This window comes from Acartia tonsa, chromosome 6 (assembly GCF_053477335.1).
Source record: "Acartia tonsa isolate MP-2025a chromosome 6, ASM5347733v1, whole genome shotgun sequence".
NCBI lineage: Eukaryota > Metazoa > Arthropoda > Copepoda > Calanoida > Acartiidae > Acartia > Acartia tonsa.
In genome coordinates, this window is record NC_137265.1 from 48,641,904 (window position 1) to 48,659,049 (window position 17,146).

At 32.7% G+C, this 17,146-nt stretch overlaps 1 protein-coding gene across 1 annotated transcript; it reads right to left on the minus strand.

Moving 5' to 3' along the window:
• Positions 1-626: 626 nt before the first annotated feature.
• Positions 627-16,806, minus strand: LOC145322851 (fatty acid CoA ligase Acsl3-like). Its single transcript, XM_080165172.1, has 19 exons — positions 16,707-16,806; positions 14,837-14,935; positions 13,492-13,624; positions 12,500-12,613; positions 10,268-10,447; positions 9,934-10,005; positions 8,295-8,415; positions 7,842-7,981; positions 7,303-7,503; positions 7,055-7,131; positions 6,395-6,469; positions 5,923-5,995; positions 5,467-5,572; positions 5,018-5,159; positions 3,848-3,964; positions 3,402-3,502; positions 2,910-3,097; positions 2,368-2,517; positions 627-2,011 (listed from the first exon to the last, which is right to left on the minus strand). The coding sequence occupies exons 2-19, from the start codon at positions 14,932-14,934 to the stop codon at positions 1,964-1,966; spliced, it is 2,136 nt and encodes a 711-aa protein (XP_080021298.1). The 5' UTR covers position 14,935; positions 16,707-16,806; the 3' UTR covers positions 627-1,963.
• Positions 16,807-17,146: the final 340 nt, after the last annotated feature.

The window sequence follows — 17,146 nt, forward strand, 5'->3', positions numbered from 1 at the left end:
ATATTATCACCAGGGAGACAGAGTATTAATACCTCTGACAGAGACAAACTAAAATGTCTGACAAACGACAGAGACAGACTAACTGTCTCTCTATCATAAAGCCCTAAAAAGCTAACTGCTTGACAACAAAGTAACTACTCTGCAAGAAATCAGAGACTAAGGAAAAATCTTGGAAAAAATCCAAAAAAAAGTAATCAAACATTTGTTGGGAGAAAAAGGAAAAATTTACAGTACATAATACTGCACTGTTAAATTACGTTTTAAAGTTAGAATAAGTACTTTATTAAAATATAAGCGGTTAACTGAAAAAAATAATTTAAGCTGTTCTTAAAGCTCAATATTTATCACTTAATAATGATATTAGATAACCTAAAAGTGATTGAAAAGAATGAATTTAAGGCAACACTATTATTTTCGCCAGTTTATTCCCATTCCCTTCTCAAACCTAACCTTATTTAATTTTTGAAAGATAAGTAATATAAAATGCTTCTTTAATTTTTAGGTTACGAGTAAAATAATATAGAAGGTTACCCCGCGGGGCTTTAAAAAAGGTTTGTAGGTTAGGTTCGTTGCGATAAAACACTATGGTTATGTTGTGGAAGGTCTACTGACAAAATTACGGATTCTACCGAATTTTATTAACAGTGCAACATTAACAAAAATTTAAAGGAAGAAAAGTTAAAGACTTTTGAAGCTACAATATCGTTTATACTGTAAATGGCTACAATACTAATAATTATAGGGAAAGGGCTATGACACTTGAAGACAAACAATTTTCAAGTGCCATATCCTTCCCTTAGTAGTAGTAATATCTTGGTCAATTAATTATGCTGATAATTAGAAATGATTTCAGGGGTGTATATACTTGCAAAATTAAAAGGGTAGTTGCACGAAGTGCATTTAAACTTGAATTTAGTGAACTGCATATTTTTTTTCTGTTCAATAGTTTAAACTACATCTATAGGACATATACCTATTTAATAGAGTTTCAATTTTTTACCAGATGGTTTGAAAAATATCAAGACTTAAAAATCAAATTTTTAGATAAATGCAACTTAAATGGCTGTCCTGTTTTCACAAAAATAGCATGAAGACTATTTTGGTGGTGCTTAATTGATTGATATTTAATGAAATACAAAATTATATAGGTTAGATGGTATTCTTATAACTTATGCTTGCAATCTAACTTGTTAAATGCACTTCATGCAACTATCCCTTTTTAACTTTTAATAGAACTCTGCATAATATACGCCCCTGAATGATTATGTGAGGATTTTATCAGTTTGTGAGCTAGAAAGGTTGGAAAATATGCACTTGGTATGAGCTTAAATAAAAGGGGAGGGGGGCATTTAACACCAAGAGTGACAAAATTTGATTTGTTTTCATACACTTAGGGAAAAACTCAAATTTTTCGTGTTATTTTACTATTAATGTAGTCTAATAAAAAAAATATTTTATTACATTTTGACATACTTAATGAAAAATGACCTCCTCCCTAAACTAAAAATGCCTTATAAATGTGAGCTTGTAATAAGAGAGATGAAGATAAAAATTGGTAGATTTTAGGTTGTTTTTTTGTTTGTTTTATATGTCATTAAAATTTAGTAACATTTAAATTTAAATATTTTAAAAATAAATGGTGAACAGAAAAGAAGGTATATTTGATTAAGCTACATATGATACATAGTAGGTTATGTGTACATAATATTATTTTTTTTACAATTTATCAACTTTTACATAAATTGCATATATACATATATAGTTAATTTATCATTAAATCCCTTTAATTCTACCCGTCGTTTTTCATTATATATGCAAAGTATGAATAAAGTTTTGAGGACTGGAGTTGGTTTTTTATTCTTGTTGGCTGACAAGCGCACGGCTGCTGTTTGCTGAAAAGCACTGCTGCTGCTGGACTGCTGTTGAGTAAGTTTTGCAGTTGCAATATTTTTTATTTTTCTGTTTAAACAATATCTGAGTACATTTCATCGATTGATGGCTGGAAAAGGGCCTAAAAAGAGAAGATTTTAATTTGATTGGTCTATGATTTAGCATCCTGTGATATTTGTTTAGGTAATTCTTTTTAATAGAAAAAAAAATTTAACTCACTTTCAATTGACAGAAATTAATCAGAATCAGTGATATCTAATTTTCTGTACTAGCTTGTTAGTTTTATACCAGAAAAGTTTTATATTAGCCAAGGGTTTGGGAATTAGTGTTCTGGAGATTTTAAAAAGTAATGAGGATGTCCTTTCCGATTCTACTTCTAATGTTTCATTTAAATATATCCTTACGCTGAAGTCTTGCACTATGAATGTTCCATATTTATTGTCATACACCTGATACAGGATAATTGAAAAATCCTACCTGGATACACTTTCTCTTGAGTTTGAAAGCTGCCGTCACGAGTCCCGACTCTGGGGTCCAAATTTCGGGGGAGAGAGTGATCTTGGTCGGCATCTCGAACTTCTCGAGGCTGCACTTCTTACCGTGCATGGCCAGGGTCTTCAATACTGCCTACAATTTAGATTGGGTTAGGTAAAGTGAGGCTTTGAGATTGTCTAAAATTATTACTACCATTATTTTCCCTAAATCGAAATTTTTAAAAAAGTATCGGCTAACGGCTGGCACCTCAGCCGTTCAGCCATTTTTTGCCATTGTCTGGGGAAAACCATCACAAGTCCTATCTACACATCTTAATCTTGGATACTCCCAAACGTTTTTATCCGGTAAGTGGCTGGTACTAAAAATTTAAAAATTGATTTAACATGAATTAAAGCAAAAATATGTTTCAAAAGTTGATTCCTTTGTAATTAATGATAAATTTTTCTTTTAAAGAGCCAAGCAAACAAAAACGGGTGAGCCGTTAGCGGTTTTTGTTATTCTACCATATCGGACACAATAGGTACCTGAATCATTTCATTGTCTTTGCAGAGGCTCTCATAGTCCATACTGGCCTTGCCCAGCTCCTGTGCCAGCTTGATCAGGGAGTTCTGGATGGGGACCATGATGGCGACTGTGTGGGACTGGAAACTGTCGGCGTACACGCAGATATTCTCCACCAAGGGATGCGTCTTCAGTTGGGATTCAACCTTGCCTGGAATAACAGCATAATTAGTCATCCATTACATTAGAGTAGCAATGTTTTTTCAAGCTTTATTATATGCTTTAAGATGGTTCAAGGCTATTGATCTCTGGGGTTTAAGGCTTATTTCGGACTGTTGTCCCATATTTATAAGTAGAATTGATGATAATGCAAGTTTAGTTTTAACAATTACTGAAAGCAGACAACCAACCCCTTTTTTCAGAATCAAGCTAAGTACTGAAAAAAAACATGAAAGCACATTTTTTTGAACTCTTAAATAAAAAATCAGTTTTGACAAAGATAATTAAGAGCTTACCTAGTGAAACATATTCTCCCAGTTGTAGCTTGACCAAGTCCTTCTTCCTGTCAATAATCTGCAGGTTGCCAGATTTATCAAATACTCCAATGTCGCCAGATCTGTAAAAGCAAATATTCTGTTTACATCATGTATTTTGTATTATCATACAGGAATAAATCTTGTAGTCATAGGTATGTAAGGTATCAATATTAATTTCAATAGTCCATCGAATAACCAGTTTCGGACCATATATGAAGTTTTAACTTTCTGCAGTGTTTTAATGAAAAATTTTTGGATCCTTTTGTTAAATTTTGATTGGTTGGTTCTAACAACATAGTAGTGTCCAAACTTTTCAACCAATTATTATAATATACAGAAGGGGTAGGTTTGTTCATCATCTGGGATGTATGTCAATTTTGTTCATTGTCTTATCCCTTAAGATCCCAAAAAGTTATATTTTCTACCTGAACCAACGCTTGCCACCCTCCTCGAAGAAAGACTCCTCTGTCTGTTTGTCCAGCTTGAAATAACCCTTGGCCACGGTGGGACCTCCGATGCAAATTTCTCCACGGGGATGGGGCCTAAACAAATTAGATTTAGAATAGATTAAGTTAAGTTGTGTAGATATTGACCATGCACTAGTTTGCCGGGTAAAATATATGTTCCCCTATTGTAGATTTTTTCTTAAATTAACTGAAAAATCCATGCAAAAATGCTCTGTAAAGTTATACCCAAAACAATGTTAAAATTGCTAGCTAAACACACATTCTAATCAATTTTTCTAGGTTTTGACCCTCAAAATTTAGATAAACAAGGATGACAACATCCATAAAAGCGAAGCTCTGAAATGAAAAGATAAACGAACATTAACACTTGTAGATTGTCAGAACTAAATTAGCAGAATATTAATGCACCAGTAAAAACAATATTGTAAGTAAATTTGTTGCATAACTGCATAAATAGATGATATTGTTTAAGGACATACTTACATTTTTAGGACTTGTTTATAGAGATGCTTTGCTTATAACATTGTACCTTGTAGTAATAGGAATCAGTTTTCAAAAAATTAGAAGAATCGGATAATTTTAACATACAAAAATTTGTTGTCAAGAAATTTAAAAATAGACATGTTTCAAATGGACGTACGGACATTCTGGTATTGATTATAGAGCTGCTACGCTTTCTAAATTGTACCTAACTACTACAGGAATCACCATGCAAAGTTTGGAATCGATAGGACAATTCTAACCTGTTTAAATTAACGAAAAGAGCTAACTCTCTGTGACGGACGGACGGACGGACGTACAAACGGACGGACCGACCCTAATTATAGAAAAGCTTCGCTTTTAAAAATCCCTATTATCCTTCATTTGAAAATTTCATCTTCAAAAATTTTCAATCAATGAGTAAAAAGATAATATCAACGCTAAAAATAAGAGAAAGAAGGTATCTCCTATATTTAGAGAAAATATTGTTTAAAAAAATATTTAAACTATTAGAAGATAAAACCTTTGGAGTGAAACAATAGTCTATTATTTCATTACATATATATTTAGAAATAAATTGCGTTGAACAGGGCACCCTCTTCAGTCTATTGCAGTTTATCTAGATGTTGGATGCAGTAACTATCCTACCTGTCGGTGACTCTGTAGTTTCCTTCCTCCCAGTTGACGAGCTTAATATCAATGCCGGCCATAGGGGGACCCACCCTACCCACACTGTCGTCAGTTGGCTCCATGCAGGTGCCAGAGCATGTGGTCTCAGTCATAGAGTAACCTTAACAAGTAAAATTAGATTAGGAATGTTTGTTTATTACCTAGTGTTTGTATGATTTTATTGGTGTCTGATATATTTAGGAAGGGGGGAGGGGGGGACATAGGACTTTAATCTACATTGCTGTCCAAAATTATACACATTCTCTCATTCGTTGGCTTTAAAACTTTGGGCACTTGAATAAAACATTGATTGGTTGGTAAAACAAAATTATCAACAAATAATTTTAATTAAAAGAGGGCTAATTTTGTTTACCATCAATGAGGGATGTACAAAAAGTTATCATTCATTACCAAGTTATAATTCTTACCTTGTACAAGAGTGATTCCCAGGCAAGTTCTGATAAATTCATGAGTTTCAGGTGAGAGGGGAGCTCCACCAGTGATGGCAAACCTCATACGTCCTCCAAGCAAAGCCTGTAAAATTGAAACCTTTCTTGTTAGGTGTCCATATGTTTATAGAGAGGTTTGATAGATCGGAGTCTAACAGTACTTATAATATAACTGAAGACATTATTTTTAATGAAATCAAAACTTTTTAAATTGAAAACATGTAACTATATACCTACCCTCCTTAGTACCTACTCTGTTCTAATTTTTAACAATTAAAATATATATTGAATTTGATTTTTATCTAAAATTCTTACTAAAGTATGATAAATAAAGAAAATAACTTATGATAGGAAGCTAAATCAAATGTTTTGAAATGTGCCTGTCTGAAATTAGCCTTCATCTTTCTATCTGATTGAAAAATAAATATCTTTTACCTTAATCTTGTTGAAAACAACCTTGTCGACAATTGGGGTAGGCTTATTAGATTTGGTCCAGTACAGCTTATATCTAAATAAACATAAATTGTAAATTATCATTATATAAAAGTAACAGAATGTTCGACTGTCTGTAGGTTAAGGTCTCGCAAACCACTGGACCGATATGGTTCTCCTTAAGTGAAGCCCATAGTTTTGTATAAGTAGCAAGATAATAAGATCTAGAACCTCTATCCAACGGATTGAGTACTCCATTTTAAGGAAGCTTCGCATAGGTCCTGGGATGGTTATACGCTTTTATTTTTAAGTCTTGCTATAGTTTCGGATATTTTTCTAAACTCTCGAGAGAACCCTTAGATGCCAGAGGACAAGCCGCAAGTAAACAGAAATAGCTATAAACATAATGGTTATACTTACAAATTCTTGTACTAAAGTAGCTGCGCTACCATGAGCAAATATTTAATTTTCTAACCTGTAGCAGAAATCAAAGACTTTCTGGAAATTTTTACCACGCTTAGCAACACTGTCCACGATGTTCTTGTAAATTCTGTAACAATCAGGCATGAATTATAATTTTTATATAAGCATTTTCAGACAACTTTTCACGGGAAAAAAATATTTCTGCGTTGCCTTCGCCCTTCATAAGTTTATTTAAAACTATGGAAACAGTGGATTAACTCAGGGTTATAGGGATATGATAATGGACGATTAAGAAATATTTTTAGAGGATTAGTTAAAAGAATATAACTTGCATTATCCAAAACTAGACCTTTCCTCTCCAGAATTTTAAGCTGACAAATAGCAGAACGAAGATTGAAGTGAAAAACATTTTAATTCAATGGTTCAATTTGATTTCTCTCCCTTTCTCTCAGATTCACTTCACGGTAAAGAACAATTTGAGTTAGGTTTTTTTTGATTTTATAATATCTATTTCTCGCATCGCATTATAAACAACTTTCCGCGGATATAAAATGAACAATTGTAAGATTAAAACCAGTGTTTTAGCCCCGATGTGCCGAAGGCACGGGCTAAAAAAATAGTTCTAATCCACCGGATATTAATCGGTTATGAATAAGAAATACGAGAAAAATCATTTTTTCATGGGTGTGACAAAAATTAAAAACCCTTTTACCTGTCCAAAATCAGGGGAACGACGCACATGAGAGTTGGCTTCAGCACTGAGGCATCACCCTTCTGTCCACGTTTAACCTAAAAATACAACATACAAGTCAGTTTTATCAACAACAAAGAATCACTTATGCAACCTAGGAACTAAACTTTTGCAAGTATCCGAACCTTTAATACAAAGGAAGTTACAGGGAATATAAGCTTTATAAAAACACTCTAAGTGAGTGTTAAGAATGAATTTATTATAATAACCTTGGTCGACATATCAGTCATGGTGTTAGGTGAAGAATATCCGACGGGGATGCCAAACATCATCATGGTACACTCGGACAGCAGCTCCAGCACGTGGGCCAGGGGCAGGTAGGCAATGTACACGTCGTCGTCGTTGAACTTGTCCAGGTACATGATGCAGCTGGAGGTCGCGATCAGGTTCTCGTGGGTCAGGATAACTCCCTAAACAAATAATTTTACACATTTTTTTATGAATTTAATAAAAACTACATGGTAAACGTTATCCCTTTCGCCAACGATTACTAAGGCAATAAACAAGTTTTAGCTAAATGGGTTGATGGATTTCTTTCTTTCGACCAACTTCCATCTGTTTTTACTTGGCAATTAAAAATTGAATTGAAACTAATAATACTCAAATAAATTACTACGGGGATATTCACACCCTAATGTAACCCAACCTAACCTAAACAAAAATAAGCAACTATCAACCCTTTTTTCAACAAGTTTTTTACAATAGGTACCAAGAAATTCGCCAAAAAAACCACAGAATGAATAAGTACCTTAGGTGTGCCGGTGGATCCGCTAGTGTACATGATGATGGCTGTGTCGTCCTTGTTTGGTGGGACATCCTGCACTCTGGAGCTGGCACCCAGGGCAACCACGTCCTTGAAGGTGTTGATACTAACACCATCCTTGAAACCTTGAGCAAAAATAATTTTGATGGATTTTTGATAGAAAAAGTTTCGATTAAAGACCTAAAGTAATAAACGAACAAAAACTACCTCTCCCTTTTATGGGATCACTTTCAAACAAGAGGGTGGGTTTTGTGCTCGTCTAGCCACTTTGAGGGAAACGACCCTTAATGCTTGTACATTATTATGCTGTAATTGTTATCATTATATGATACTTCGACTTGCGATAAGATTGTGCGGCACCGCAATTAAAGATGACTGGAATATACTTCAGACAAAAGGTTATACAATCAAAGGATTTTCTAATAAGTAAATCCATACCTGTAGCGTCAATAGTGTTCAGTTGGTCTTCCATAACAATCAGAGTGTGGACCTTGGGGCAATCCTTCAGCATTGTCTTGAACTTGGGCAGAAGTTCATAGCTGGTCACAACACAGGTTACCTAAACAAATATCTATGTAATAAGTGGTTGGATGCCTAGCTGTTTGTCCAGTAGAATATCTAAAACGGCTGAATACGAGAATAATCCTTATGCAATATGCATTGTCCTAAACTTGGGCAGAAGTTCATAGCTGGTCACAACAAAGGTTACCTAGACAAATATGCATGTAATAAGTGGCTAGAATGCTTTCCATCAAAATATCTAAAACGGCTGCATAAGAGAATATTCATTCAGCATAGTTTGAAACTTAGGCAAAAGTTCATAAATGGTCACAACACAGGGTAACTGACAAATATCTATTATCTGTTTTATAATATTTATATATCCAATAGATCATATGATAATATTTAAAGAATATGTCTCGTTCGTTCTAAAGCAGAAATAGTACATCAAATGTTAAGAAACTTAATAATATCGCAGATATTAAAGAAACTTTACAATTTGCTTATATTTAAGGCTTCTTGTGACCTACTTTTAGAATAAACACTCATATATCTATATAAAAATGTCTGAACCTTTGATCTTAAATTTTTTATTGAGATATCATGTTTTAACAACTTTGAAACCCAATATAACTTACAGTCCATTGTCCTCTCCCTTCCTGGGTAAAATACTACACAAATATGCATAAAACATAAACAAGGTCAACTTATATAACTCTTTGTTTATTTATATTAAACTAGAATGTTACAAAATATGTCAGTTCGTTATCATTTTCTATCAATATTGAAATAATTCAGGGGTTCATATTCTGCACAAGATTAGGTAATTTTTTTCCCCTGCTGCAAATCTTGATTGGTTTGCTCAAACTTTTCAACGAATGATTTGAATCTACAGAATGATATTTTGCTTATCATCATTGGGGAAGTATATCAATTTATCGTTTAATTATATAAGTAACAGATGTATAGTATAGATGTATATACAGACAACTACCTCCCTTTCTTTTTCAATGACATCTTTCGTCTGCTTCTAAATTATTTTCTGCTACTTGGCTGTGTTAATATAAGCGACACCATTGGTTGATTTTCAATGACCCAACAGAAAGGTTACACAAGGCGGATGCGATGGGGAGATACAGTTATTTAACCCTTTCTCCCTCTCGAGTTTTACTCTAATATTTAAGAGATGCCTTACATAAATCCCAATATTCGATCTAAACGAGAAAAAAACGTTCTGTATGTACTTTAAAATAATGTGCTACATATATTCTTATCAAATATGGAGGACTTTATATGAACAGGACTTTGTGCTGTACTAAATTTCTTTCGGGAACTAAAGGAATAAGAGAATGGCCGATAAATTGATGCACATCCCTAGTAATGATACATAAAATTACCCTTTTTGTAAATTACTATTAGTGGTTGAAACGTTTGAACACTCAACTTTTTAAACCAACCAATAAAATTCAATAAAAGTCTCCAATGTTGTTAGGCCAACGAATTAGAAAACGTTACTATAAAACTTTGGGGACTTGTGGAATAAATACCCCATTGTCCCCTCCCTGAAATTGTTTACCTCAGTCTCATTGATACCATAGACAATAGCCTCATCTCCCAAGTTGGTGTACAAGGTAGACACGTAGATGCTCTGAGTTAGGCCAGAAATAAATACATTTGTAATTGGAAGTAATAAAGATATTCTTTCTATGCCATTAAACATAAAAAAAGTTGGATTCAAAATTAAGGTTTAAATGGTAGGTAATTTCTTGAATTAAGATTTAGCAAAACGTTTATGTGATTAAAAAATGTTTTTGGGGGGATGAATTATTTCCAGGGGCATTAACAAAAGACAGACAGACATATATCCGGTTACTCTAAGAACATTTGTAATTTTATTTCTGGCTAAATCCCTGAGAAAATGCGCCAAAAGCAGACATAATCCATTCGGCCCTGGTCTCCGCGTAGATGGCAATGGGAGTGCGCGGCAACTGCCCCAGCTCCCGCAAGCCGCGGCCAAAAGCTCTGGAGGTTGACTGTACTTCGGCATAGGATTTCCAGCGGTAGGAGCCCAGGCTAAGCTTCTTGAATACCTTAACATTAAGATGAAAATTATTTTCTATGTAAAGCTAATATACTTTAGTTGTCGATACTGATTATTACTAATGGTAGGGAGGCAGAATACCTTTTTTAAAGTGAAACTTTCCCCTACATTGACAAACGCTTGATTTGTTTCGACTTTTAATGTTGTAAAAATAGCTTTTTTATATTTTTTCCATGGAGTTGAAAAACAAATATTTACAAACGCAATTTAAATACAAAATTCAATTTGAAAATTAAATTTTTTCCTCTTCTGTAATAATAGAACAATTACTTCAATCAGATTTCCATAAAGTAGAATTTAATTTTGAAGCAATGGGTAGTTTTTGGTTAGCATGAATATTCAATAGAAATTTTTAAAACATATCTTAAAATACAAAAGCTTGATATCTGTCCGTGCCTTAAGATCTCGGTAACCACTGATTCGATCGGATTCTACTCTTCAGGGAATATACCTACTGGTCATGTGGTGACACCCCCAACCCCCCAAAAAACAAAAAATCCCCACAATTTTTTTTTTTATTTAAAATAGTGGTGGAGAGGGGGCATCTCCAGGTAATAAAAGATGTAATTATACCTCCTTGGAAAAAAAACCCTAGAGGCTAGGGGCGAAGCCGCTAGTAAAATCATTAAGTTGCTGCGCAACTGAAATTTTCTCAATTTCATGCAAAGCTTACTAGATGTTGTACACTTTAATTCTTACTTTAACATTTAACTTTAATTAAGTCATGAATATATAAGCTAAATAATCATCTTAAAACACGGATTTTCTTGTAGCAAATCTTCTCTACAATCACTAGGATATTGTCCGTCTGTCGTATCTGTTTAAGAAACTTTTCTACTTTATTGACCGACTAGCGGCTGCGTTCCTAGCATCTAGGAGATAAATATTCACGTTAGAATAGAAAATAGCCTAAAACCAAACTTATATAAAATGGAGAACCCAATCGGCTCAGTATTTATAGAAATCTTAAGCAAAACTAAAAACCTTACTACTTTATATAATAGGATATTAAAGATCCAACTATTTAGAAGTTATCAGTGATTTGTTAACAATACTATTACTCATCAATCAATTTCATTGATTCCATACTAATGGACATAGTTGCTCTTGTCCTCCTAGTGTTAATTTCTCATCTTTAAAGTGATTTTTTTCTCTAATCCTTAGACATTTTTTTATACCATTAAGATTTTTTATACCTAACAAAATCTACAGAATCATGGTCTTAATTTGGTAAATAAAAAAATCTAAACATCAATTTTGAATTAAATATATCTCGTTTTTCAAAAGAAGTTTGTATACCTAGGAAATGTAAATAAACAATTTATTTTTCCTACGGATTTTTAGCGTTATTACTATTACTTTCTTAGTATGATTTTTAATGATATGTCGCTTACACATTATGTGTGTTTGTTTAATGTAAAAGTTCTCGTTTAAACAAAATCACGAGTTCAAAAATGCAATTTATTCATCCAAGGAGAGAAAAAAATTTAATGTGAGTGGATAAAAAATACAATTGCACTTGATCATTATCTTTTCCTTTCTAGTGGGAAATTCAATGTTAAATTGATCCTTAGGGCAAAATAAAATGCGGGAAAAATAATAGTTAATGAAAAAAAATCCGCGATTTTAAATTAAACACATGGAATACATATGAAACTATATCATAATAGCATGGATTTTTCAATATCTATTGAAATATTTTTTGCTAAAGCATATATTTTTACGTATGACGCACGTTACGCGTTTTAACCTCGATGGGGAAAGTCATAAAAACAGTTTGTACAATTTATGCTATTAAACTTGACATTAGTAATAGTATGCATTTGTATTTTTTATGACTTAAATCTTGGGACAATAAAACCAAAGGCGTGCATTAAGAAGGGTGTCTAAATATTCGGGCACACTTCACGCAACATCTACTCTTTCCCCCACCCTCAAAAAAATCCGGTTTGTTGTAATTTCATTTTTTAAATGTTCCAACTATACGTTGAAAATCTAAAATAACATTCCCTGGCGGACAAAAACTGAACTTAAATCCCACCTTTCCAGTGTCCTGCATCTCATCCTCCTCGGCCAGAACCTCTCTGGTGCCAAGGCATTGCTTGTTCCCGTGCTTCCTTACGGCGTAGTCAAAAGCTTTGGTCACTGTGTCAACCTTAAAAAATATAATTGTTGAGTAGCGACGATGATGATGGGGCTTTTGTCAGGGATCTAAAGGGATAAGATAAAAGTCAATAAAATGATGTACATCCCCAATGATAATGCACAAAATTACCCCTTCTGTAAATTACAATTAGTGGTTAGAACTTTGGATACTTAACTTGCGAAAAAATTATGTCTAGCATCGTATTATATCCAGTTTTCTACGAATAAAGAATGTACAATCATAAGATTAAAACCAGTTTTTTTAGCCCGTCCATTCAGCATCTTGGGGCTAAAATAAATGGTATCTAATCTTATATTTGTACATTTATTTCCGGGGAAAGCTGTTTATAATTCGATGCGAGAATTTAAACTATTATAAAAACTTGGGAACTAGTGTAATAAACAGTCCAATGTCCCCTCCCTCCCTTGGCTTTTGTATATCTTCACACACCCACATTCCTTTCTGCCACCCTGCTGACAAAAAAATCCATCTTCAACTTTTGATCAATAAAACTTAAATACCTACTCATTCAAAAAACATGCATTACTTTTTAAGAAGAGAACCAAGTGACGATTGGTTATTAAACAATAAAAATCGTTTAAGGGACTTCTAAGATAAATATAAAATGTTATTATCTGTGTTGATCTCTAAATATATAAATAAGAGCATTTTACATCAATAAAAGCCAAAAGCACTCCAATACCTTATACTTTATATAATGAAAAATCAATCTTACATAAAAAAAAATTACTTTAAAAAGTTATTTGTTTATCAAAAGCTTATCACATATTTAAAAATATAATAAAACAGTTAAATGCAAGGTGTTTTATTTACAAAAAGTTCTTTTATGGTCCAGATGTGATATGATGAGTAAATGAAAGAGTTACCTTATTCTGAATAATGATTTCCTTGTAGGTGGGGTTTTCATAGCTCTTCTCTCTGGTGAACCTAACCTCCTCACTGCTCTCCTGGACTAGGTATGGCCGCGGGGTTCCTGCACTCTCCTTTGCCCGCATGCGACTAAAATGATTATAAAGATCAGAACCTGCAAATCAAATTGGATTGTTTCAATAACTACTATTTTTTATTAAAATATACGAGTTACAATTTTGTCAAGCTTTGAAATATAATTTTCTGAATCTGTATTTTAACTTTTAACTTGTGCGTTAAACCTCATGGTTTTCTTAACAATTTTTACTACGACTCTTGTATACAAATGATATCAATTCCATTAACAGCGAATAGAAAAGGTATTGATTACTAACTAACTTTTGAGTTAATAAGATTAAAATTTTAAATTTTTTTGTACTTTATAGAAACATTACCTCCTACCTCATTTTTACCATCTTTTTACATTCTACATTGTGAACGTACTTTGAAATTACATTGGGTTTTTGAGAACATTTAAATATATAAGTATCTGATGTATGTATGCAGCCACGTGCGTAGCCGTGGTAGATTTTTGAAGAAAAAAAATAACTAGAGAAACATTGAAAAAAACATTACATTAAAACATGCAGCAATGTTAACGCATATCTTTATGATGCTCCGTGTAAAAATGATTATACATACCTCCAATGTTTACTAAGTATATGATAGATAGAGTAGATGACATGATAATACATACCTCCAATGTTTACTTAGTAGATGATAGATAGAGTAGATAACATGATAATACATACCTCCAATGTTTACTTAGTAGATGATAGATAGAGTAGATAACATGATAATACATACCTCCAATGTTTACTTAATAGATGATAGATAGAGTAGATAACATGATAATACATACCTCCAGTGTTTACTTAGTAGATGATAGATAGAGTAGATAACATGATAATACATACCTCCAATGTTTACTTAGTAGATGATAGATAGAGTAGATAACATGATAATACATACCTCCAATGTTTACTTAGTAGATGATAGATAGAGTAGATAACATGATAATACATACCTCCAATGTTTACTTAGTAGATGATAGATAGGGTAGATGACAAGATAATACATACCTCCGATGTTTACTAAGTAGATTATAGATAGGGTAGATGACAAGATAATACATACCTCCAATGTTTACTTAGTAGATGATAGATAGAGTAGATAACATGATAATACATACCTCCAATGTTTACTTAGTAGATGATAGATAGAGTAGATAACATGATAATACATACCTCCAATGTTTACTAAGAAAATGCATGATAGGGTAGATAACATGATAATACATACCTCCAATGTTTACTAAGTAGATGATAGATAGGGTAGGTGACCACATCGTAGACGAAGACCAAAACTTGAGCAATACTAAGAACTATATCAGCCAACATTCTAAACAGAAAAAAAAACTATTTTAAAATAGTTTTGAACATTGATGTATTAGTTTATTTCTGGCAAAATCACACCAAAATACAACGTTTATTACTAATAAAGTTTCTTTAGTTTAAATAAGTGGTTTACAAACTATATATTTTTGTCCAAAATGGCGAGAAAAATTACCAAACCGCGGTTTTAGAGCATTTAAAAAAAACTTCCATAAAAAAAACACAAAATAATGCGCAAAAAATTGAAAATAAAATTTTTTTTGGGGGGGGGATAAAAAATTCATTATGGGGGGGGGATAATCACCCCATTACCCCCCCCTTGGACGTCCTTGAGCTGAACAAATAGGGTTACAAAGTCCATTATTGTAAATATTATATTATTGTGCACATATAACTTTATAATAAACGCATTAAAGTCGTACTTATTAATACTTTTAAAATTTCTTTATCTTTAGAGTATAAAAATTATTTTTTTTCCTAGAAATTTTTTGACATCCCAACCCACCCTGTATATTTAAAACGCCAGTCGTTCCGTTCGTCTGTTACTTAAGATCCCTATAAATCTTTTTATCGAACTATTATTCCTTCTTATCTATAATACAAAGTAGAACGATGTCTGTCTGTCTGTTTTTTTGTAACGAAGGATCTCGCTAACCGCTGAACCGATATGGTTCTACTTTACAGGGTAGCCTCACAAGGTCCTGGGAAGGTTTATAACTATATTAAGGGAAGGTACCACCACCCTTCCCCAAGAAATCGACAAAAATAAAAAAAAAAGGCCGCCCTGCAGACATTTCTGCAATTAGCTATAAACATACCCAGGTAACTAACACCATTTAGCGGCGAAAAAAATATTTTTGGTAAATAGCTGATCTTAAAATAGATAGAAAAGTTACACTTTTACGCATCCCCAGAGGCCTCTAGGGGCGTAGCCGCTAGTTTTATATAAATGAATTAGCATTTGCAATTGAAATGCTTCTTTAATGGATTAATTCCACTTTATTACAATGACAAACATGATTAAAAGAAACTTTTAAACTTTCTTTACGTAATTTCTTTAGAGTACCTAGCTTCTTTATAACTATGTATACGTACGTCAAATGTATAAGCAATTGAACAAAAACAATAAAGTACGCGTGTTCCCTCCCTACCTTAAGATATAGGATTTTTTTAATGAATAGCACGTTCTTAAAGTTGCTTTCCCCCCAAAAAATGTAAAATTGATAAGGGGGGGGAGGGGGTGTTATTTCCGCTTAGAAACTGAAAAAATGAGAAATTGGGAATATATGTAGGCAGATATAAACTATACCTACCCCGAAAATATCGTAAATTGATAGGTGCAATTTCAAATCAAATCTTAGCAGTTTGGGAGATCTTAAGCAGACAATGAGAATACATATAAAAAAACCTTAATAATTTCTATTTGTTTCAAAGAAATATGGTGCCACCAGGAAATCAAAATATGAATTTTGAGCAAGTTTTATTCCAACCAAAGGACCATAAAACAAGAATTTAAGAAATATATTTCCAATAAAGGCTTCGAATTAGATCAATTACGATATACTGGATTAGAACCGGTTATCAGCCTTACTGAAAACTCAAATATAGCATATTATCACAGAAATTTTCTATGAATATTAAAATAAAACTCATTTAATTTTCGGTCTCTTGAAGCTAACAAAACTGGTTTTAATCTTGTAATTTTCCATTATAATATCCGCGGAAAGCTGTCTTTAATACTATGCGATGAACATTGAACAACTATGAATAAATCTTACTTGTTTATTTTCAATAACACCTCTTTTTCGTCTTTGTTTTATTTATTCACTGGTAACAAATTTTCTGTTAATACATTTCAATTTTATCCACTATCTGAAAAAAGAAATAAATAATATTACTTTAAGTAAACAAGGTAAATTATTACATCATAATAATTCAATAGAATTGAACTAAACTAAAGCCGTACTTCCTTATCGTTATAAGTAGAGCAGCTACTCTATACTACGGGTTGTCCTTAGGCACATACGAAAATTAAAGGTTGTATTATTCGATTTATAATACCAATCTATCTTGACATTTCAATGTTCTTTTTTTTATTAAAAGAATTTTTTTCTAGCTACACTACTTTATGACATACTATCCTCTGCGCCACTAGCATTTAGGGGCCATCTAATCGAGGGGTATGGTAAAGCAGAAAAAGAACCTAGAACCATACTAG